The sequence below is a fragment of the Mastigoproctus giganteus genome, chromosome 6, assembly GCF_048544385.1.
Source record: "Mastigoproctus giganteus isolate SK-2022 chromosome 6, ASM4854438v1, whole genome shotgun sequence".
Taxonomy (NCBI): Eukaryota; Metazoa; Arthropoda; class Arachnida; order Uropygi; family Thelyphonidae; genus Mastigoproctus; species Mastigoproctus giganteus.
The window spans coordinates 181,043,232-181,066,583 of NC_143580.1; the positions used below are offsets into that span (position 1 = coordinate 181,043,232).

The 23,352-nt window shown below is 37.8% G+C and overlaps 1 protein-coding gene across 1 annotated transcript in view; it reads right to left on the reverse strand.

Annotated features, from left to right (window-relative positions):
• Nucleotides 1-23,352, reverse strand: part of pug (pug C-1-tetrahydrofolate synthase, cytoplasmic) — a 329,380-nt gene that overhangs the window by 65,786 nt on the left and 240,242 nt on the right. The window contains exons 16-17 of the mRNA XM_090376599.1: nt 19,091-19,167; nt 5,091-5,231 (exon numbers count right to left, since the gene is read on the reverse strand). Coding sequence (XP_090232725.1) covers nt 5,091-5,231; nt 19,091-19,167 — 218 coding nt within the window. The remainder of the gene's footprint in view (nt 1-5,090; nt 5,232-19,090; nt 19,168-23,352) is intronic.

The window sequence follows — 23,352 nt, forward strand, 5'->3', positions numbered from 1 at the left end:
TGTACTTGTTGTCCAAATTTCTCTGCAGTACGAGCCTTAGAACTCCCTCCAGAGTCCTCTACATAGGAATACTTTAATTTTAACAACCCTGTACATAAACAAAGTGTAAAACATTTCAGAGCTGCAAGGCTCAATAACTTCCACGATTTTTCAATATATATAAAAAAAAGCAAGAGATTACCTCAATCTTTTTCGTGGAGTGCTTCCAGTCAACTCTCTCCAAATGTAATGAAAAAAAAACAAATTAATGAATTCTCTCACTCACAAAGATACGACAAATTCGACGCGCAACGGAATTGAAAGCCGAGAGCCCCAACCCGACCCCGGAATGCATCAAACCACCGCAGCAAGACCACGAGTGTGAGAAGACATTGTGTCAGAATAAATAATTAAAACCGCTTCCAATAATAAATAATTAAAATCACAATTAAAATTTGGATGAACACTCAAATTAAATGAAATGTTTTTCCCTTCCGTAAGCAGACCACGCTTTTCAGCTGATCGCCATGTTCACAGAATGGGAATATCGTGAAGTGTTTGTGTCTGTATTTGGCTCTTAAAACAGAGAGATTATTTGTATTGACGCATGCGTAAAAAAGACCAGAAATCCGAAATTAGGTAAGGACGTCGCACATTGATAGAATTTTCGTGTAGTTTCACTTAAAGCGTTTCAGCAATCAATAACTTTATGTAACTGTGTTGTATGTTTAAAATTTTTGCTTCATTGAAAGGAAATACGTGACCATCATTGACCGCATGAAAGGCCAACTCTGACGCATTTCAGCGGACGAAGCGGCATGTTGCTTGACACGTAAATCTAAAGTACAGCGAGTGGACCCCTCGTACGATGAATTACACTGACTACACGAAATCTTGCATACAAGATAATTTACCTGTGCCGAGCAAGAAGGAAGATTTTTTAATATATTATGGAGCTTCTGCATGGGCCTGGCTATAATTTTGAATTCAGTATTTCTAAACAGTTTATTGAATTTTTTACAGGGGATATGCCTGTACCATTGTACAGACATATCCCCAGTACTGTATGGAAATAAAGTGTTTTTTAGCCTGTAATCAGCAGATTACAGGCTAAAAATAAAAAAAGCGAATACGATACCCATTAATAAAACCAATAAAAACACTATTTCCATACCACGTCGAACAATGGTACAAGCAGCTCAATAAACTCTTTAGAAATACTGAATTCAAAATTATAGCTAGGCCCATGAAGAAGCTCCATAATATATTAAAAAATCACACAGTTCTTCCTTCTTGCTCGGCACACGAAATCTTGTATACAAGATTTTGTGTAGTTAGTGTGATTCATCGTACAAGGGGGCCCACTCGCTGTACTTTAGGTTTACGTGTCAAGCAACATGCTGCTTCCGTCTGCACATCGCATGCAAACGCCCTGGAGTTGGCCTTTCATGCGGTCAGTGATGGTCACGTATTCCTATTCAATGAAGCGCAAATTTTAAACATACAACACAATTACATAAAATTATTGATCGCTGAAATGCTTGAAATGAAACTACATGAAAATTCTATCAATGTGCGACATCCTTACCCAATTTCGGATTTCTGGTCTTTTTTACGCACGCATCAATACAAATAATCTCTCTATTTTAAGAGCCAAATACACACACACAAACACTTCGCAATATTCCCATCCTGTGAACACGATGATCAGCCAAAAAGCGTGGTCTGCTTAAGGAAGGGAAACAGCTGTGCATTTAGTTTAATTTGAGGTTTTTTTTTTTTTTTTTTTTGTCCTCGCCTTTTCCCACTATATATGGGGTCAGTGTTTTTATTGTTTTGGCATGAAATTTTTGCGGCTGGATGCCCTTCCTGATGCCAACCCTCATCCTTTATCTGGGCTGGATGCAGTGGTCATTCCCTGACCTTCCACATCCTCCGTATTTGGTGGTCACAGGTTCGAACCCTGGTCTAACCAAGAAGCGTGTGCTACGCGCTACTTCTCCTGCCCACCTGGCTACGGAGGTGGCAGTTTTCATTTAATTTGAGTGTTCATCCAAATTTTAATTGCGGTTTTAATCTTTTTAATCGTGATCTTAATTATTTATTATGAGAAGCGGTTTTAATTATTTAAAACTGCTTCTGATGGATTGATGTGTTTCGGGGTCAGGTTGGGGCTCTCGGCTTTCCATTTTGTTGCGCGTCAAATTTGGTCGTATCTCTATGAGTGAGGGAATTCATTAATTCGTTTTTTTCGTTTTTTTATTCGTTACATTTGGAGAGAATTGACTGGAAGCATTCCACGAAAAAGATTGAGGTAATCTCTTACTTTTTTTAATAAACAAAGTGTCCACTAGTTCTGAAAAGCAATTTCCACTCCTGGACTTAATGCTCCTCAGTCAGATAATTAGGAATTAGATAAGGTTTATAATTTTGTCTCCAAAGATACTGGCTCATATACTGATACCCCAATAAAGCTGAAACTATCACAGAGAGGCAACATGCAGATTTATACCCGCCAATAATGCCCTACTTTTTTGATTTGATTTTTTTTTATTGCCATATTACGGCAATAAAAAAAAAATCAAACAAACCAATCCAATAATGCATGTTGTAACAGAACAAATGCCCTCTCGTGTGAAGAATGCTTCATCAGTCCACAGATGTGCCTACAAAATTGTTTGCTGGTGAATTGTTGCAGAACTCACTCAGCAGAACACAATGTTCATAATCTACAGGCAAGGGTTCTTGAACATAGTGAAAGTGACAGAGGTGTGAACAATCTATCACACCTCTATCACTTTCACTATGCGATAGAGGCGTGAACAACCTCCCCTCATAATGTAGTGAATGGTGGGGTATAGTCCAATCCTTACTGTTGAGCTAATATATCTGTGCTAGTTGTCACATGCCAATGCTTTTTCCATATCAAACATCTGCACCAGTAACATAAAGAAGTTAAAACTGATGGCCTTACTTTGTATTAATTAGGGCATAAGTACAATACTTATATATGCAGAAGTCATACCTAATTTTGTCAATAACTTGTAAATAATGCATATTAAATAGGAGTTTTATTTTGTCCATTTCTTGCTTGCATCAATTGTAAGTAAGTATGATGCAACCACTCCTTAACAGCTTTTCAAGTTGCCTGATGATATTGTTGTTAGAATGCCACTGGCCTTGGTACTGTTGCAAGTATGCACGGGTGGCACCATATGCACTTCTTTGACACTGTTCCAGTATGAGGTACATGTTATAGCCACATATTCTATTTTGCCAGGGTTAATTCTTCCTTTGTTTACACCCAATTTTTCTCTTTTTACATTTTAAACAGTTGATATGTTAATTGCTGTCAAGAATATGGCTTTACATATCATGACACATTTAGTATTTGCATGGAAATATCTTTTTTCACTGCCTTTTCAATGCAACTTGCTCGGCCTGGATGTGATATCAGTCTTTTAACTTTTTGTTAAAATATTAATGAAATAGTAAAAATTTCTCCTTAAAATAAAAAACCTCATTACATAAGTGTCGGATAGAAAAACTGTTCAGAATGTTTTTGGTTTAATTTTAGTCAAGGAATCAAGTTCCCATGCCAATTATGCAGCATTAACAGGTTGTTAATGTTGTAACATTAAAAAATCAAGTAAAAAGGTAAATTTATTTAAACAAATTTATTGTATAAATAAATGATGTAAATAATGTAAACAAGCAGTGACCTTCATTACACCAAAAATGAAAACCATACTTCTTGTTTTATTCAATATTAAAGGAATTATTATTGCTGAATGTCTCCCACCAAATCAGACTGTCAATCAAACACATTACGCTGAAGTTCTGACAAGGCTGTGTGAAAAAATTCGAAGAAAGAGACCTGAACTGTGGAAGGACAGCCCCTTTTTTTCTCTTTCCTAAACTGAAAAGTGTACTTAAGGAAATCCATTTTCAGTCCAGTGAAGATATTCAGAAAAAAAAAAAAAAAAAAAACGACCAGTGTTAAAATGGTTTACAGAAAAGTTTCTGTGCTTGGAAGGAACATATGGAACAGTGTATAAAAGCTCAAGGCAATTATTTTGAAGGAGATAATTGTAAGGTATGAAATATTTCATTATATTTATTTTATTTCACAGTCTCACTATTTAATAGCCACATCTTGTATATACAGCTCCTTGATATAATGTGGCCATGGCAATGTCCCGCACACACACTACTTGGGCTCCCTCCAGTCACTTCTGGTGGAGTAGAAGCAGTGAGATTAAACACTAGCTGATCCAGATGCCTCCTTGAGAGTTACAAATAGGTTCAGTCCAGTGGATTATCTGGTTGCTGGCCTGCCAACACTGATTTAGAGCTATACCTCAAAATGTAAGGAAGCTTGGATCTTGCCATGATCCTACCATAAACTTCAAAAACTATCAATCATACTGCATGATGGAATAGATGGGGTTTGCCACAGCTTTGCTCTGGAGACAAAATATGAGCTTCACCACTTGAAGCCTCCAATAAGCAATAAGCATAGTGGTGGTATTGCAATGGGTGATGAGCGTCATCTACCACATAGTACTGCCTGCTAACACAGAGAGGCTATATTCCTCTGTGTGGTTGGTTCACACCTGGGTGTGGTCACCTCTAGTATATTAGGTATAGCATTTCAGAGGTTATACCCAGGGTTACTAACAGTCCCACCATTGTGAAGGTGCTGGCAGAGGATTTAATTATTACAGAATGACTGACTTCAGAGAAATTCAGTCCACTTGACTCCCAAGTGGATTGAATATTAGTTCAATTAGCATTCTAGCCTCACAGGTAGCAAGCATTAGCTTGTCATATCCAAGAGAACCTCTGACAAGCCTCAAGGACTAAATGTAATAGAACAATATATTAAATAACCAAGAGCAATTAATAAAATGGAATTTTTTTTTTTTTTTTTTTACTCTTTCTTGCTAAGACATATGGAAGCTTTACCAATTTCTGAACAGGTTCAAAGCAATTGTAAAAATTTAACTAAGATAACCATGATCTGGTCAAGGATAACAGTAATCCAATTGTCAATTTTATGATTAAAAAAGGGGATATAAAATGCATCTGTAAAAAAATTCAATACATACCAAATCTTCTGCTGTAATAGGATTTCCTGAATGGTCACTGGCAACAACAATTTTCCTAAAACGTTCCCTCATATCCATTAAGCTTGTTGTTAGTGCAAGTATAGCCATAATCTCACTTCCAACTGTTATATCAAAGTTAGTCTAGAAATGAAAATAAAGGAGCCTTCTTTAATTAATGTGTTTTATTACTTTAATGCTATCAAAATGCACATAAATACATATGAGCAGTTAAATCACTGCAAAAGCGAAAATATATGTAAAATATATGTGAAAATGATTAAATTATTCCTATATTACTGTTGCTCTTCCTTGAACACATTCCACCGATTTCACATCTTCTTAAAATCAGGGTTCCAGACCTGTATAATCAGCTCCTTGTCCTTACTGGCAAATTCATCAATGACAGGATCATATGTGCTGTCCTATCAGCTGTCTACACTGCTCAGAAAATGTCATGTCAGAACATATAATTATCCCTAGATTATTGATGTGAAAACATCTTTGGCCGCCCCTACTAAATTTCAGACTGTAGTAAAACCAATTTCTCATGGTTTTTTTACGATGCGGAAACGACATCATTCTGGATATGATGTACTGAAAAAAAGTTGGTGTGCTAGCCTCAAATACAGGGTGTCTCAAAAATATTGGTACAAATGTTTAGGGGAGGTAGGTAACATCTAAAGGAATGTGACTCGCATAGGAACCCATAACTGGAAATGTCACCGTAAGTCGGAGCTGTTCATCAGTTCGCGAGAGGGAAAATTTCTGGTTTACTCATTCAAGCAGTAGTCGCCGCATGAAGAGCATGCATCGATATACGAACTGTGAGCTGGCAGACATGCACCTAGTGTATGGATTAGTAGAGGGCAATGGACGAGCTGCTCAACGAATTTATGGAGAACGCTTCGCAGACAGACATGTACCGGACCATTGTTTGTTTGCACGTGTGCATCAAAATTTGTGCGATTATGGGTCATTTAGAGGTAACAGGAGTAGTGCGGACAGACCACGTTCAATGCGAACTCCTGCCATGGAAAAAAGTGCGTTGAATGCCATCCAGAATAATCCTACTACCAGCACACGTGCCGTTGCCTCTGCCTTAGGAGTGTCTCGTTGCAGTGTACAGCAGGTCTGGCACGACAATTCCTTACACCCCTTTCATCTCCAAAGGGTGCAGTTACTGCTCCCCCAAGATCATCCTGCACGTGTGGCTTTTGCACAGTGGTTTCTCCAAGAAAGTGTTCAACAAGACTTGAATTTTCTAGCCTATGTTTTGTTCACGGATGAGGCTTATTTCACTTGGGAAGGCTTATTCAATCAGCACAATGCTCATGTGTGGGCTCACGACAACACACACGGTGTGCGCCCCCATGCAGCACAACATCGCTTCGCAATAAATGTGTGGGCAGGTATGGTCGGTGACTGCTTAGTTGGCCCGTACCTGTTACCATTCCGCATGAACTCCGCTAAATATCGGATCTTTCTTGAAGAAGTTCTACCAGGGTTACTTGACGATGTTCCAGCAAATGTGAGACACAATATTTGGTTTCAACATGACGGGGTGCCTGCCCATTACGGAAGGTGTGTTTGTGACCATATGAAAAGGTGTTTTGGGCGTTGATGGATTGGTCATGGCGGATCTGTTGCCTGGCCCCCACACTCATCAGATTTATCGAGCCTTGATTTCTTTCTTTCATACACAAATCTATTGTGTATGAATCGCCTGTGGAGACGGAAATGGATCTTGAGGCGAGACTTGTCTGCGCTGCTGCTACTGTCAAAGAAACTCCAGATGTGTTCGACCGTGTCCATCTATCCATGCTGCGTCGGTGTCACGCACCCATCGCGTCTCATGGTGGAACCTTCGAGCATCTGTTGTAATATCATGAAATGCATCCATCTCATACTCCATTGTTAATATCATATCAAATAAATGTTTGCCACTAATTACGGCGCCTCCGTAGCCAGGTGGAAAGGAGCAGCAGTGCGTAGCACACGCTTCTTGATTAGACCGGGGTTCGAGCCCGTCACCACCAAATACGGAGGATGCGGAAAGGTTAAGGAATGACCACCGCATATCCTGGAGCAATATGGCCTTAGTTGCTAATGCTCCTAAAAAAAAACCAAACAACAAACAACAACAGCCACTAATTACTGTCTTGTGTCATTTCTGCTTCTGGTGCCTCTGCTACTACTTTCCCGTGACGTTTCTGGTTATGGGTTCCTATGCGATCCACATTCCTTTAGATGTTACCTACTGCCCCTAAACGTTTGTACCAATATTTTTGAGACACCCTGTATACAGCAGAAATTACGTCTCTGACATCATATTCGGAAATGACGTACCAAATCAAAGTTAGTGAGTTAGCGTCGATAGCCAATTTCATTAGCACTCAGAGTCAAGAACATTGTAGGTTTACCGAGCTGTCTAATCAGAGCGAATAGATCGCATTTACGTTGAGCCCAGTAGTAAGTAGAGTTAGGAATTGTCCTTAGGAAGGCCAAATTGTTTTCAATAGAGCTGTTAATGTATTCTTTGGATTAAACTTGCTCAAGGATCGGTTTTGTATCTTTACCTATGTATTTGAAGGCCACTAGAAAAGAGTCTCTTGTTCTCAATCTCATTATCTTCACTGCTATGTAAAGATTATATGGATTAACACTGTGTCAATCAGATCATCTGAGCTCACTCATTGCCATTATTAGCATTTTAGCATTAGTAGAGGCATATGATGCAAGAAAGCAAGCTTATGCAGCATCAGCAAAAAAAAAAAAAAAAGAAAAAAAAAAAAACCACTTACACTTTCGAAATACCTATCCAGCTGAGCCTTAAATTTATTTAGGCTATCAACTTCCACAACAAGGGATGGAAGTCTGTTCCAACAACCAACTACCTGCTAGCTAAAGGCAAATTTCCGCACATCTATCCTGCATCTGTCTTTCCTCAATTTTAATTTATGCCGTCTCAAGTGATTATTCTGAGCAAGAGGAAGAATCCCATCAGCATTGGGCATGCTCAAACCATTCAAGGCTTTATACACCTCTATCAGATCACCATGATGGTGCCTAGTCTCCAGACACTGTAATTTGCAAAACTTAAGCCTTTCTTTGTAAGAGCAACCCATTGTTCCATTCACTAATCTTGTTGCCCTTCTCTGTACTTGTTCCAGCAGCTCTACATCCTTCTTGAAATAAGGCCTCCAGACGTGTATACAGTACTCAAGGTGTGGCCTGACCATTGCCTTATACAAGGAAATAATCACATCCTTATCCCTGCTTGAAAAATTCCTGTATATCATTGACAAGACACCATGAGCTACTCTTGCAGCCCGTCTGCACTGCTCAGAGAACTTCATATCTGCCTGCACAATTACCCCCAGGTCCTTTTCATTCTCTACCACTGTCAGTGTAGTACCACAGAGTTGATACGTTGCTCTGGGGTTGCTGTTTCCCATATAGAGTACTTTACATTTGTCAATGTTAAACTTCATTTGCCACCTCTCAGCCCATCTGCTCAACCTTTCCAGATCCTGTTACAGCAGCATAGCATCAGTAGTGTCCTTAACAACCCTGCCAACCTTTGTATCGTCTGCAGGCTTGGACATTAAGCTTGATATACCATCATCAATAATATTTATAAATACAGAAAACAATAATGGACCCAACACTGACCCCTGAGGGGCTCCACTAATAACATTAGTCCACGATGAGCAGTGTCCATTGATTACCACTCTCTGTCTTCTCCCCCTCAACCACTCCTTTATCCATAGCAGCAATTTGCCTCCAATGCCACACTGCTCCAATTTGTGCAGAAGTCTTCCATGTGCAACAGCATCAAAAGCCTTTCTAAATAGTAGATAGTAGTAGTTACCCCTGATAGTAGTTACCTCTTTGTGTAAATCCCACTTCAGCACACTGTGATCACTGCCACCTAGTGGTTCCTTTTTCTGCAGATTCTTAATGCATGAAGAATCACTACTAATAATCAAATCAAGAGTATTACTCCCTCTAGTTTCCTCCTGAATATGCTGATGTAGAAAACAATCATCCAATAAATCCACAAAAACCTTGCTAGTGTGTGAGTGACCAACCCACAAATTCCAGTCAATATCTGATAAATTAAAATCCCCCATTATAAGACTCTCTGATTTACTGGCCCACTCTATTTCCCTGTACAGTTTCTTATTATACTCATCAGAGTCATTAGGCCTATAGCACACTCCTACTCTCAATTTTGATCTCCCAATGCTTATGTCACACCAAACTGACTCGACACTGCACTGTCCAGCGATGTTGACTGGCTTCACTTCCTTGAATTTTATGCGTTTCTTAACTAATAGCCTAACTCCTCCTCCCTTCCTATTCTGTCTATCCTTTCTGTACACATTGTACTCCCCAAATTCCAGTTCTGCATTCCTTATATCTGTGCGACACCACGTCTGTGATATCCCAACAATATCCGCCTTTGATGTTTTGAGGAATACCTCAAATTCATCAAATTTATTTACCAAACTCCTAGCATTGGTGTACACACAAATATACATGCATCTGTTCCTATTCTTAGCTATCCTAACACAACCCATGTGTTTACTTGTATCACAATGACTCCCAGCAGTCTCTGAAATATCCTGCATCTTGTTTTCCAGGCTTCTGCTCATTCCAATAGAAGCAGTGCAAGAATCACTTTCACCTCTGCCAGTGGCTACTGTTAATCTATTAGTCCTTGTATCCCCCCCCAAGCTAGTAGTTTTCTGACCCACCTAACACTGCCTCGATAGCATCAGCAAATATTCTTACACCCTTTCTATTTAAGTGAATTCCATCCCTGTAGAAGCAGTCTGTCCTGTTAACAAGTACAGACCAGGCTGAAAAAAATTCTACCCCTTGAGCCTTGCACAAACATTCTAGGGCTGAATTGATCGACAAGGTTCTCATCATATACTTCCTGCTATCGTGTCTGGGCAGAATTGCAGACACTTTCAAATTCAACCCTAATTTACGGCTTTTTTTCAACAGTGACCTGTACTTGTTAAGTAATTCTGCCGGTCTCCTACTCTCTCCTACTCTTAGTGCCAACGTGTACAACTATATCACCTTTTGTGCCCTTAAAAGATGATATCTGCTCTACAACATCATCAGCCTTTGCCACTGGCAGGCAGACATACCCTGGTCCTGTTCCACCTATCCTTTTTACAAAACATGTTCCCCGTTTCTCTGACAATAGAGTCACCAACAATTACTAGTTCCTGTGGGACCAGTGTATTCTGCCTTGGGGGTTGCCGCTGTGTTGCGTGATGACCAAGTGCAAGCTCAGACATTGATGTGGGGAGCTGAGAGCCTAATGGGCCCCTCAATTTAGATCCTTCGAGGGGATCCACCCTCTCCTTCAAGCTCTCATATAGGCCCATAACAACGCTGAGTTGTCGCCTGATTTCGTTACAATCCTTGCATTGTGCACACACAAAGACATCCCCCCTTGGCAATATCATTTCCAATACCCGATTGCTCCACAAACATCATGCAAGCAGTGCATTTTAAAAGGCTGTGATACAGAGGGCAACTGTCACCCTCAGTTCTCCCCTGAGCCACAGCACTTCCATTAGCTTGAGCCTTTTGCTTTGCTGCTCTGGTCTGAGTCATGATTTCGATTTAATTTCAATAAAATTTCAATTTCAGTACAAAATTATAACCATGAACTTGTATCCCAACACAGTTATAACGCTATATATATTTTTCAGTATCGAGTATTATCTACGAGTTACATTTATATAACTTCCGTATCAAGTTATGCATTAATTAATTATGTTACGTTTGTATCTAAGTCGTTATATGTATTTAGTTAAAAGTACAATTTAAGTGACAACGAAATTTAGCAAAATTAATAGATTTTACCGATTAAATGACAATATTATATTATATACTATACTAAGCTTAAACTATCTAGTTCGGGATATACGTTGTGTCATATAACAATGGAGGCAAGTTACGAATGGTAAATCTATGGACACTTAAGTATTAATTAACTTCCAAATCTCACTGTCTCAATTCAGAATAAACTAAGGATTCTGACTAGGTCTATAAGCTACTTATAGAAAATAATTTTATGTAACAATTGGTCAGTAAAGCGGCTAAATATGGCTAAAAAACGTCTCGTTCAGTGGAGCTGCAACTTGTAACACGTGGATTTGATACCCTTACTGATACTTTTATGCAATTACAAGGCCGAGTAAAGAATAAATACACCAGATTAATCATAAAATCACAAAATAATGCTATACTACTAAATTTAAATCAAAAGTTTTAGAAAAACAATAATTTCATATCAATAAATAAGAAAATCCACTTAGCAGCTTTGAACACATCTGACTCCCACTAACCTAGTCAGTAGACTTGATGAACAGAGTCAATTGTAAATTCTCTCTGAATGTTCTCAATTGCCCAAGATAAATGCTGGGAAAGGACAGTTCCTCTGTGTGCTCGTCAAACAATAGGCACTGCGGTACTTTAGCTTCTCTTGGGGCGATTCTAAGATATTTATCCTTGCTCCACAATGTTTGATGTGGGGGCATTGAGACTTTCTTTGAACAGAAATGCATTGCTTATTTTTAGCTAAATTAATTTCCATGTGACTGTCATCAAAGAATGAGTGCTCTATCGTGATTTGATACAATCGACAGAGAAGCGTGTTGACCAAATATAGAAGCCATGCTTTACCACTCGCTTTCTTACTAACCCGATCAAATAGCTCACCTTGTGCATTTTCTTGTGTTTTATATGCATGTTTATACAATGATCATCATCAATTTTCGTTGGCAAGTGATGGACCACTGTGATGACTGAAACAGGTACATTGATCACTTGGTCGAGAATGCCAATTTGTCCATATGTGCATCTCAGGCACCTTATTTGCATGAACAGTAAGCGAGAAGAAATATGCCTCTCTGTCACTAAATCCAACTCCGGTGAATATGATGGTATTTCTGAGTAGACAAAGCTGTTTGACAATTAGATAGCACTGGAATGGTGCTATTCTTAAGTAATTCTCTGCAGCAATTACACACAAGGATTCTGGCACCTCCCTAGCTAGGTGGGCAGGAGCGACAGTGCATAGCACAAGTTTCTTGATTAGACCGGGGTTCGAGCCTGTGACCACCAAATACGGAGGATGCGGAAAGGTCAGGGAATGACCACAGCATATCCCCGGAGCAATATGGCCTTAGCTGCTAATGCTCCTAAAAACCAAATAACAAACAAACAAACAAGGATCCTGTTGACTTCAAAATCGGGAAATGCAGTGCACATCAATGGTGTATCTTTAGCAGATGGTTTCTTTCTATCATTTTCGAATCGCATATGTAGCATAGAGAACAGAAACCGTTTTTCATAAATCTCCTTTCAAACTCTCAATGCACATTCTTATGTAAATAGTAGTTTGTGTATGGAAACGAAGCCTGATCATTTAAACTCACCTGCTCCGCAATTGGAGAAATGTCCCATTGTATATAATTAATACTCACTTTGGGTACACTGTTGTTGGACGGAGCGGCATTGCTGGTTGAAGATACTGCTAAATCCAACGCTTGATTTTCTGTTTGTCTTTTATGCAATCTCGATAGTCTTTGTCGTTCTTGCAAACTGATTGCTACCTACATCTTTATTTTGTTAGGTTGGCTTGCTTGATACTCTTGACAATGCTCTGCATTTGACTTTGGCATTTTTGAACACTCAGCTATAGCATTGTGGCATTCAGTTCATTTCACTGATCAGAAAATTATTGATGTGAAAACATCTATAGCAGAATGTAACGGATCTATAGCCTGAAAATAGAATGTCACGAAAATGTGGATTGCAACAATAGAAATACTTGTATTGTTGCAACCATGATTGTGATATCATACTATTCAACAGATGGGTAATTAAGCTATCAACTTGGATTTCCCATAAAACTGATCTGCCATCGAGGCATTGACAAGATCAATTTCTGAAGATAATCAACTGATAGTTCGTGGTTCCGAACAAGAATTATGGCTTCCTGAAGTTCAGAAGGGTCTTTGGTTTCTTTTTGGCAACTGCAGATTCGACACTATGCGAATAGTTCTCTATAGCAGGAGTGGCCAACGAGTTGATTGCGGATTTAATTTCGGTCGATCACGACGAATTTTAAATATACAGTCATCCCTCAATTTGTGCACCTTGCGCAATTAAATTTTTGAGATGGGAGATCGTGGCACATTTTGAAGGAAAAAATTAGATCGCATCACAAATTAAGTTGGCCACTCCTGCTCTACAGGATTCATGTATGGGCTGTTTCCTGGCGATCTAAGAGTTGTAACGGACCGTTCTTCCAACCATTTTTTCACCTGTAACAAATGTAAACACATTACTGTCGAACCTCTAATGCAGAAATGAAGCTAAAGTAACTATAGAAGTACCTACTTACACTTTTCACCGGATGACAAGGAGCAGAGTCGTCCTGAAAGATGCAGTTACTTGGCACGTTGAAATGGTCTCTAATGGTTGGCAGCAATTTGCCTTCCAATACAGCCAAGCATCCACTAGCATTTACGGAACCTTTTATAAACTGCAGGTGACCTACTCTGCGAAATATGAAATGCACCTCCATATCATTTGGCTGGTAGGGAATTTCACTGTAGACACCATACAGTCTGGATGGTATTCTTCACCATCCAGACACTTATGTCTGGATAAGACATAAGTGTCTGGATGGCGAATGGTTTGTCTTCCATTAGAGGTTGTCTTCCATGCAGGTTGAATTTCTTCTCAGTCGAGAAAATAACTGACTTCCACTGCTCGGGGTTCCATTTAACATGCTCCTTACACCAAATTAATCGGGCCTTTTTTCCTTTTTTGTGTGAGGAGGGGCTTCTTAGAATGATGGACTACAAGTCCATTTCTGAAGAGGCATCTTCTGACTGTTACTGCACATGCTACCTCTCCTGTACCTTCTTCCCATTCTCTTTTCAGCTCAGACAAAGAAGCTTTACGGTTTTTAAGGCATAAGAGCTTCAAAACACGGTCCTGTTTTGGCGCAGAGACTCATTTGCGTCTGGTTCCTTTTTCCTATCAGCAGAACCAGTATTCTTGAGTTTGGAATGAAATCTACTCACTGTTGACTGATTACAAGACACTTTATAAGCAACATGACAGGAACAACATCCTTCCTCATGTAAAGCAACAACAGCACTCTTTCTTCGTGGCATCGATGCAGGTAACTCGCCATCCTGACACAAGCAGGGAATCACTGCACTCTTGCAGAGCGAGCTTATATAGCTGAAAGTAACAGCTGATGCAATATTACGTCATCACCTACGCGTGTCAATCTTATCCGGTGGAATCTGTAAGAAATATTGCCACATATTTACGTTATTCGGGCGACAATTACAATTTTAAGGGGTGATGCACTTTCTTTGATATATATATACCGTTCGCCGAGTAGCAACAGAACTTTAGTTTTGATAACATCAGATTGAATCCCGCAAGTGCCCCCCCAGTTTTCTTCTTGCCATTTTCGTAATCACCTAATTTGCACATAAATGATTATGCCAATCCATACTCAGCCATCCCTTTATCAACAGCAGTAACTTGCCCCTAATGCCACATCACTCCAATTTGTATAGCAATGTTTCATGCAGAACAGTATCAAAAGCTTTGTTGAAATCTAAGTATATGATGTCAAAATAATTTCTTGCATTCAGTTTCTTTGTTAAGGCACCATAGTAGCTAATCAGATTGTTCAGACAAGATCTCCACTTAACAAATCCATGCTGTGATTTCTGCGTAATTGCATTCCTCTCAACATGATCCTCCAATATTTCATTAACCAGTAACTCTATTATTTTCTCTGAAACACTAGTCATGCTGACAGGTTTGTAATTACCCACTTTGTCCCTTGTGAATAGGAGAGACATTTGCACATCTTCAATCCACAAGTACCCCCCTTAAACCAAGAAGGCTCTCATAATTATGGCCAAAGTTTTGCTTACCACTTTTGCTGCTTTTTTAATATAATTGGATAGGTTGCATCAGCCTGAGGTGCTCCAGATTCACTTTTTTTTTATTTAGCTTCGATAATTTCTCTTCCACTTTCTTCTGTTATCATAATATCATTTATCTTCCAGTTATAACTTGGTATACGTCTGGTATTGGTATTACTAAAAGCTTCTTCACATGTGAATATAGATGCAAAATATTTATTCAGTTTGTCAGCAACCTGAACAGGGTCATCAACAGTTATATCATTCATATTCAGGGAGCCAATGTACTTAATTCCTTTCCTTCTAGTGTTATCATAAGCAAAGAATTCTTTGCTACTTTTCTTTGTATTCTCAGCCAAAATATCTCATAATCTGCTTTAGCTTGCCTAACCTCTGTAGTGACTTTGTTGAGACTAGCTTGTAATCCAACCATCTGTATTAATCTGTGTAACTCCCATCCAACTATTAATTGGATGGGGGATACACAGATTAATAATTTAACAGCCATAAGCAGAAGTAGAATTCATTCTTACACTGCTTCTGTTGTGACATGAAACATCATGAAAAGCAGGAGGAGAGGATTACAAGGCTTGATGAAGGTCCACATGGGACTAGCAATTATAAGAACTATGTAATAGTTACTAAAAACATGTACAGGTGCAAATTTACTTGCTTATACACTAATGCTTGTACATGCATTTGAAGTATTGATTAAGTCATCATATGCTGAAATTACAGGATTCCAATATGGTGATTATAATGTGTACAGAAAGGACAGATATGATTGAGTAGTGGTACTTTTGTTAAACACATAGACCCTAAAATAGTACAATAAGCAACCACAAGTTTCCATTATAATATTGACATAAACACAGGGAAATCAAAAATGAGAATTTGAGTGACTTTCAGGCCAAATGACTGATGAATATAAAAGAACTGTACAAAAAGATTTTTGGCCAGCAAATAAGAATGTCTTATTATGGGGAATTTTAACTTTCTAGATATTGACTGAAACTTCTGGATTGGCAGCTCACACAGTAGCAAAACATTTTTCAATTTGTCAGATTACTGCTTTCTGCACTATGTTAGAGATAAAAAGCAATGTTTTTGATCTGATTATCGGCAGTTATTCATCATAATATGACGAATGTGTGAGCCTATTATAATCACCTTTGTGAAAACGAATCCTTTCCCTCTATCACGAGCGTAGTTATTTCTTTGAATAAATCCTATATCAATATGCAATGATCACTGCCACATAAAAGTTTCTAATCAGAAGATTCTTAACATAATATGTGCTTCATAACCAACTGTTTATAACACCCCATCCTATATCCTTTCTGTGCACAACATATTCACCATATTCAAATTCCACATCCCTATATCTGAGTGACACCATTTTCCTAATATTTCTACAATGTTTACACATGCTGACTTAACCAATACTTAAAATTCATAAAATTTATTTACTATACTCCTAGCATTAGTTGTACAAGCATATGTGTGCCCATTTTTGCTCTTAGCAAAAGCACACCGATACATGTGTTTCTCTCGTGAGGACCCCTAGAAGGCTCATTAATATTCCACTTCTGTTTTCCAGACTGTTGCACTTCTCAATAGAAGCAGTGAAAGATTCAATTTTACCACTGCTTGTGGCTGCCATTAACCTGGTGGGTGTAGCACCCCCAAATGTAGATAAAATGTAGATAAAATGTAGATAAAATGTAGATAAAATGGTCACTTGACAGATGCTTTCTTTTTAATATGTGGAAAATGTTTGGAGTTTTTCTGAATTCTGCTTAAACAATGCTGATATTTCATTGGATTGTAGTACTTACTGTATGTGCTATTTAAGTTTTTATAAAAAATTAAAAATTTTAATTTTTTACTTCTGAGATATTTAAAGTTACTATGAAAATAGCAGACATAATCAAAATACTAGGCAACATATTCTCTTAAGAGTTAAAACATCACATCTATGTGACGATCTTGTGAAATCTTACCTGGAAGCATTTTGATCCATATATTTTATTTATTTTATTTTTATTTCCCCCTGACCACTCAAAAGCATCCTAACAGGTAAACCCTACTCAATCCATATGGTCTGCAGTCCCAACATTAGTCTTTAATGGGAGAGAAATACCTTCAGCACCTTCTCCTGAGCAGGATGAGAATCTGCCACATAGTCTCAGCATTTCCCTTACAATAGCACTAAAGGCATATTTGCCTAGGATGTTGGGGAACTGCATGATCTGGGCTGCTCCGCTATGTCCTAATTCTGATTCCTCCAACACGACCTAAAAAGTACCCCCAGGCTGTCCTGGATTTGTCAAGTCTGTAAATCTATCCTCAAACACTCTCTTGTGGACCCTTGTCCTTCAGGCATTCTTAATTTCTCCAAGAGAATGGTGAGAGAATAGTTTTACAGTTCTTAAACCAGTGCCAATTTGGCTGCATCTCAGTTTTCATTAGAGCTTTGATCATGGGCAAGGTTCCAATAGCCACCAAGAATATTTGGGTTGCACAGTGTTACAGGATGTAATATTGTGCAATTCAGTGTCCACGTCCCATCACGCATCAGGCTAACTTCTAGTAAGGGTAATATGCTCACGACTCCTCATTCTTGTTGTAACATGGCTGTGTCCCTCGAGTAATGTATACAAACACTGATATGCATACTGCATGGTCAAGCTCATACACTACCAGAAGAAAAAATGCATGGCTCACTTTTAACTGTTTGCTCTGATTTATCTTACAAAAAATAGCCACGATGAAGCTGTAAACTCCTCTAATCACTGGTAGCAGTAAGAGAATATAAGCAAAATTAGTTACTTAATACTATTAAAACTGTGAGAAGTCTGTACTGAATAGGATAAAAACATTCTACACAGTTGGCAATATCTTGTATATGATTTCAGATAATTGCTGCAAGTTAAGAAACTGGTGGTTAATCTACATATTGTAGTTGCTTGTGCAGAGCAGAATTTGTCAAATTTGAAAGTGAAATGCAGGGCACTATCACAAGTAACCTAAGGACAGTATTTTTATTTAATCAAAGAAGGCCATTAACTTTTGGTGGTTGCACTTGGTACTTTTTTGATGTGAAAGCATCTTTGACAGCAACTACTAAATTTTCAGACTGAAGTAAAACTGATTGGTAACAAAAATGCGAGACGGAAATGATGCCACTTCCTAAATTATGCTAACTCGGTCACTAATGTTGATTCGGTAGAGTAAGTAGTGGGTGTGAGCATAAAACGTTACATTGTTCATAATTTTGGTTCTAGCTGTTCGATTTTAAAAATAAACTTTTTTGATTTTTGTCAAAGATGTTTTCATATAAAATAAAACATCTTTTATGTGTACAGGGTACAAACTTTTTTTTTTTTTTTTTATCGACAGGAAAAAAAAAAAAAAAAACTCTTAAAATTATTTTAGTCAGCTGGTATAATTTTAGTATTCCTGCAGCCAGTGTTAGGTTTAGCAAATTGGGAACCCTGGTGCATGCCATCCACTTGGAACAACAGTAACTGCATTGTTTTTGGGGGTCTTCTGCTACCTTGAGGTCCCTGGAGCAACTGTAACAACCACACCTCTTGGCAAATCTGGCTTTGCCTGCAATATACTATTTTTTTCAATCTGCATCATTAATCAGAGGGGTACAAATTAAAAAAAAATTCTTTGCAGTTCTATGAATGCACATAAAATGCATAGCATGCCTCTTCTATGTTGGATTGTCCATAAAGCTTTGGTTTCAGCTTTGATTTCTTTCACTCGGCATCACTGTGCACTTAAAGTAAGCATCTGGAAATGAAAAGTCTATAATATTCACATAAGTATGGCAATATTTTACGGCTTCTTTTAAGGCTTACAATAAAAGTATGTTTCAGAATTTCAAAATTATAACTCTGTAGTTATTTATAGTTGTATGTAACTTGTGGAAGTACAGTAATTTTAATTAATAACATAAATAAAAAAAAAGTAGGTTAAAGAATATTAATAAACCTCTCTTGTCATTCCTTTTTCAGTAGGGGACTGACCAACAGTGATTTTCCTCAGAAAACGATCACTAGTATCAATAACTGGAAAAAAAAAAAAGGTTATATTTCATAAGTTATTTTTATGATTCACAAGGGTATCTTGGAAACTGCATTTTGTAAATTTATGCCACCAGTTTAACATAAAACCTTAAAAATAAAAAAGAAATAAAAAAATCTACCCACAATATTAAAATCTGAAAAAACATTTTATTTATTTATTTTTTGTTGAAATTTAAGGGGGAAAGGGAGTCATAATAATGAACAACCTTATTAACAACTGTTAGGTATTCAAGAAATACAGTAATAACTCCATAACGAGGATGACACATGATCCCAATGTACTGTTTAGATAATTTTTCGCTTCAAAAACATAATTTTTCTTATGAATTCTCTAATACCTATTGTAAATAATATACTTTGTGAAACTGTTGTTCTTCAGTATTTATTTCATTAAAATTCATATTAGGGATCAAGAGACAATGATACAGGTAGGAGCTGACATAGAGCATCAAAGCTGGGTTAGTTATTCTACCATTGCCGGCATGGGAGTAATCTGTTCACCTCAGGGGTCAGAAATATACACTAAACAATACAGAAATTACAAATTCTATTTTCTGAATTCTAAATTCTATTTTCAGTAGAAAACATTATGGCATTGTTATCTATATAACAGTTTGCTTATATCTCTCTGTCTGGAATGCTCTTTGAATAACTCAAAGATTAAACAGCCTTTATTTAGCAGTAAAATGAAGGGATTCCAACCAATTTTTAAATCCCAAGAATTGATTTAGCTCATAGTGAAACTAACTTGCCATTTACTTTGAAGAGAAAACAATTTCTTAGCTTTTGGCATCACAATCAATAAATCTCAGGGTCAGACTTTGTTGAAAGTTTTATTCAGTTGCTCATGGACAACATTAGTATCAGTTTCCAGGTGCAGATAATTTTTGTGCATGACTATATCATCCTTTAAAAAACTAAATTTTTTAAAGGATGGCATAGTTTTACATGTAAAAAATTATCAAAGTGCATTTTTACCTGAGTCAATCCTGATGACAATTTAGCTAGCAGTGAAGGGTGCTGAGGGAAGGGTTTTGTAATTACTTCAATATTAACCTTTACTTCTTCTCTGAAACAGTTTTGGTAAAATATTTCTCATGGGTATTCTAGTCATTAGATAATGGACCAGGAAGCTTGAAAAGGAAATGAAGGATTTCCATGATACTGTGGATAAGTATGAGGAATATCACGTGAGACCAGCAAGCGAGAACAAAATGTATGCAATGTGAGACTTTATTGAATATTTGGTTATCTACTCCTCATGTGGCAATAGAGGTACCTAGATGGCAAGGTATACTGTTGATTAGAACATCAGTTGTCTCCTAGGGAATAGCTGTCCATGCAGCAAAAAAATTGTGCTCACAACTCCTGCATGGTGTGTAATGGACAGTTCTTGAGGAGTTGGCATCCTTTAAAGTTCGAGACATGTTTTATGGGAGACAAATCAGTGAAAATAGAGTCCATGACAATATTTTCACGTTGTATAGGCTATACATGGTAACACACACTGTTGTTATTTGTTATTTGGTTTTTAGGAGATTGGCAACTAAGGCCATATTGCTCCAGGGATATGCTGTGGTCATTCCCTAACCTTTCCGCATCCTCCGTATTTGGTGGCTCACGGGCTTGAACCCCGGTCTAATCAAAAAACATATGCTACGCACTGCTGCTCCTGCCCACCTGGCTATGGAGGCGCCTACACGCACTGTGTAGGTAGGTATTCAGGCTCTAGATTTATTTTGGAGTTCAGCCACACAACAAGATAAACATATTGTTAAGTGGTAAGAGTGTCCAGAATGCATATTCTGGATTCACATTCTGGATTCTAGTCAATTCACTAGCGTATTGTTCTGCTGTCAAACCTTCCCAGTTTACACTATTAACAGCATCCAAATACATAGTTCCAAACTTTATCCAATCTGCACTTTTAGTTAAATATCTATAAGTATCATATATTACTCAAATTTCAACATCGGATACTATATTAAAGGAGATACTGTTGTGGTCGTTGTTGTGTAATTCTCAATCACACTCCAATTCTTAATCTTATTCCTGATCGCCTGAGATGTAATTGTAACATCTATGCAGGACTGACCATGTACCACCGAATAAGTAGGAGCATCACTGCAGTATTCATTACCCCCATTCCAGTAGCAGGAAGCAACTCTTCAAGCATCATACCAATATCATCAGGAGTCTCACTGCCTCCACAATGGGAAATTAGCATTAGAATCCATCACCAACACTACTCCACAGGAGCCCAATGTCCTATAGACTTCTTCCAAGTAATCCCCATAAAGTTGTATACAGACAGTTCTCACTTTATGAGTTCCCGGGTTTACGAGGTTTTTTTTTTTTTTTTTTTTTCCAAAGTATGAAGTGCCAACAAAATCAAAAATATGAACATTAATTGCAAAATATGAATTTTAAACATTCATAAATACTGCATTTCAAACCATGCATGTAGCTATACAATACAGTGTACCCAGCTTTATGATATTAATCCGTTCCAGAGACACCATCGTATTGTGAAAATATTGTAATGTGAACCCAATAATACGTTCCACGACCTTGGAAGTTGAAATTTTCGCTATATAAATTTCTAAAAGGTCGTTTTTATAGTGCAAATATTAGTTACCAATTTAAATCACAAGAATGCACTACACTTTCATCGTTATCATATGTTCTGTTATAAGAAGCAATTTTTAATGCCTTTGTGACATTTTTCTAAAGCACATTTCTGGAGGTCACGACCATAAAATAATAAAAACAATTTGCACTTTCTGGTTTACTGGGCTTTTCTGTTAAATGGGTAGTAAACTCGATGTTATTGCATTTGCAAAAATACAGATAGCTGGAATTGTGTGGTTTTTTTGCTTTATTATGGTGAAATGTGTTTCCCCTTTACTGAAATCTTCAATTATATAAAAAACATAAATTTTCAGAATCTTCTCTTTATTCCTTTTTTTTAAGCTAGGTAAACTTGTTACTCCACACAAATCGTGTTTGTTGCAATTTGTGCATTCCATTAAAAAATGCTTTTTTTTTTTTTTATGTAAACCCCAAACACGAGAGGTATTAGAACCTATAGTACTTAGTACCGTGCTTAGGTTTGGAGGTTGAGAAGACGAAAGAAGTTATTGGTTGACATTGGATTTGAACTTCTGTAGACTGTAATTTTCAGGAAATGCTTATGAAGGAAGGTTGTTCCAAAAAACAGCAGTTGAATGAATAAATGAGGAAGATGAAAAGTTGGTTCGGTGAGTTTGAAGTTGGACAGTAAATGGATGTTGGCTGGTGACGGCACGTGTTCAGATTGTTTTGGAAGAGAGAGCGGGAATTATAGAAGCCAATTCAGAAGAACAGTGCCCATGGAAACATCTGTAGAAGAGGCATGCAGTAGAAACAGTACGTCTCTGAGACAGTGAGTGGAGAGACTCTGTTAGAAATGAATCATTAATTAACCTAACTATGGGAACAGTATTCCATGATAGGGCGGATTTGCGATTTGTACAGAGTGAACAGCTGTTTGGAAGAAAAGTAACGCTGTGAGCGAAAAAGAAAACCAAGTTTTTTAGATGCAGAGGAAGCAATATTTGTAATGTGCTTGTGCCATGAGAGTTTAGAAGTCAGGGTAATCCCCAAAAGAGATATATCATTTTGCCAGAAATTAGAGTGTCCAAAGGTAAGCATAGGAGCAGAAGAATCCTTTTTGCGAGATATAAGACAAGACCGAGTTTTAGAAGGGTTGAAATCAACTAAGCTGTCTTTGCCCCACTGGAGAATTACCTGGAGATCGGCATTTAAGGAATTGGTAGCAGATATTCGGAAGTTGACACTGAATGAGCAGGGCAAGATTTCTCAAAATGGAAAGTGGAATGCAATGTGCTATCATCGGCAAAACTATGGATAGGATTTCCAGTCAATGAAAGAAGGTCATTAATATACAAGAGGAAAAGAGTGGGGGAAAGAACTGAACCTTAGAGGACCCTGCATTAATGGAGAAGTTAGAAGGCTTTTTTATTTTTTTTTTTTTATTTTTTTTAGGATTAATTGTTATTGTTATTGTTATTTTTGGTTTTTAGGAGCATTAGCAACTAAGGCCATATTGCTCCGGGATATGCGGTGGTCATTCCCTGACCTTTCCGCATTCTCCGTATTTGGTGG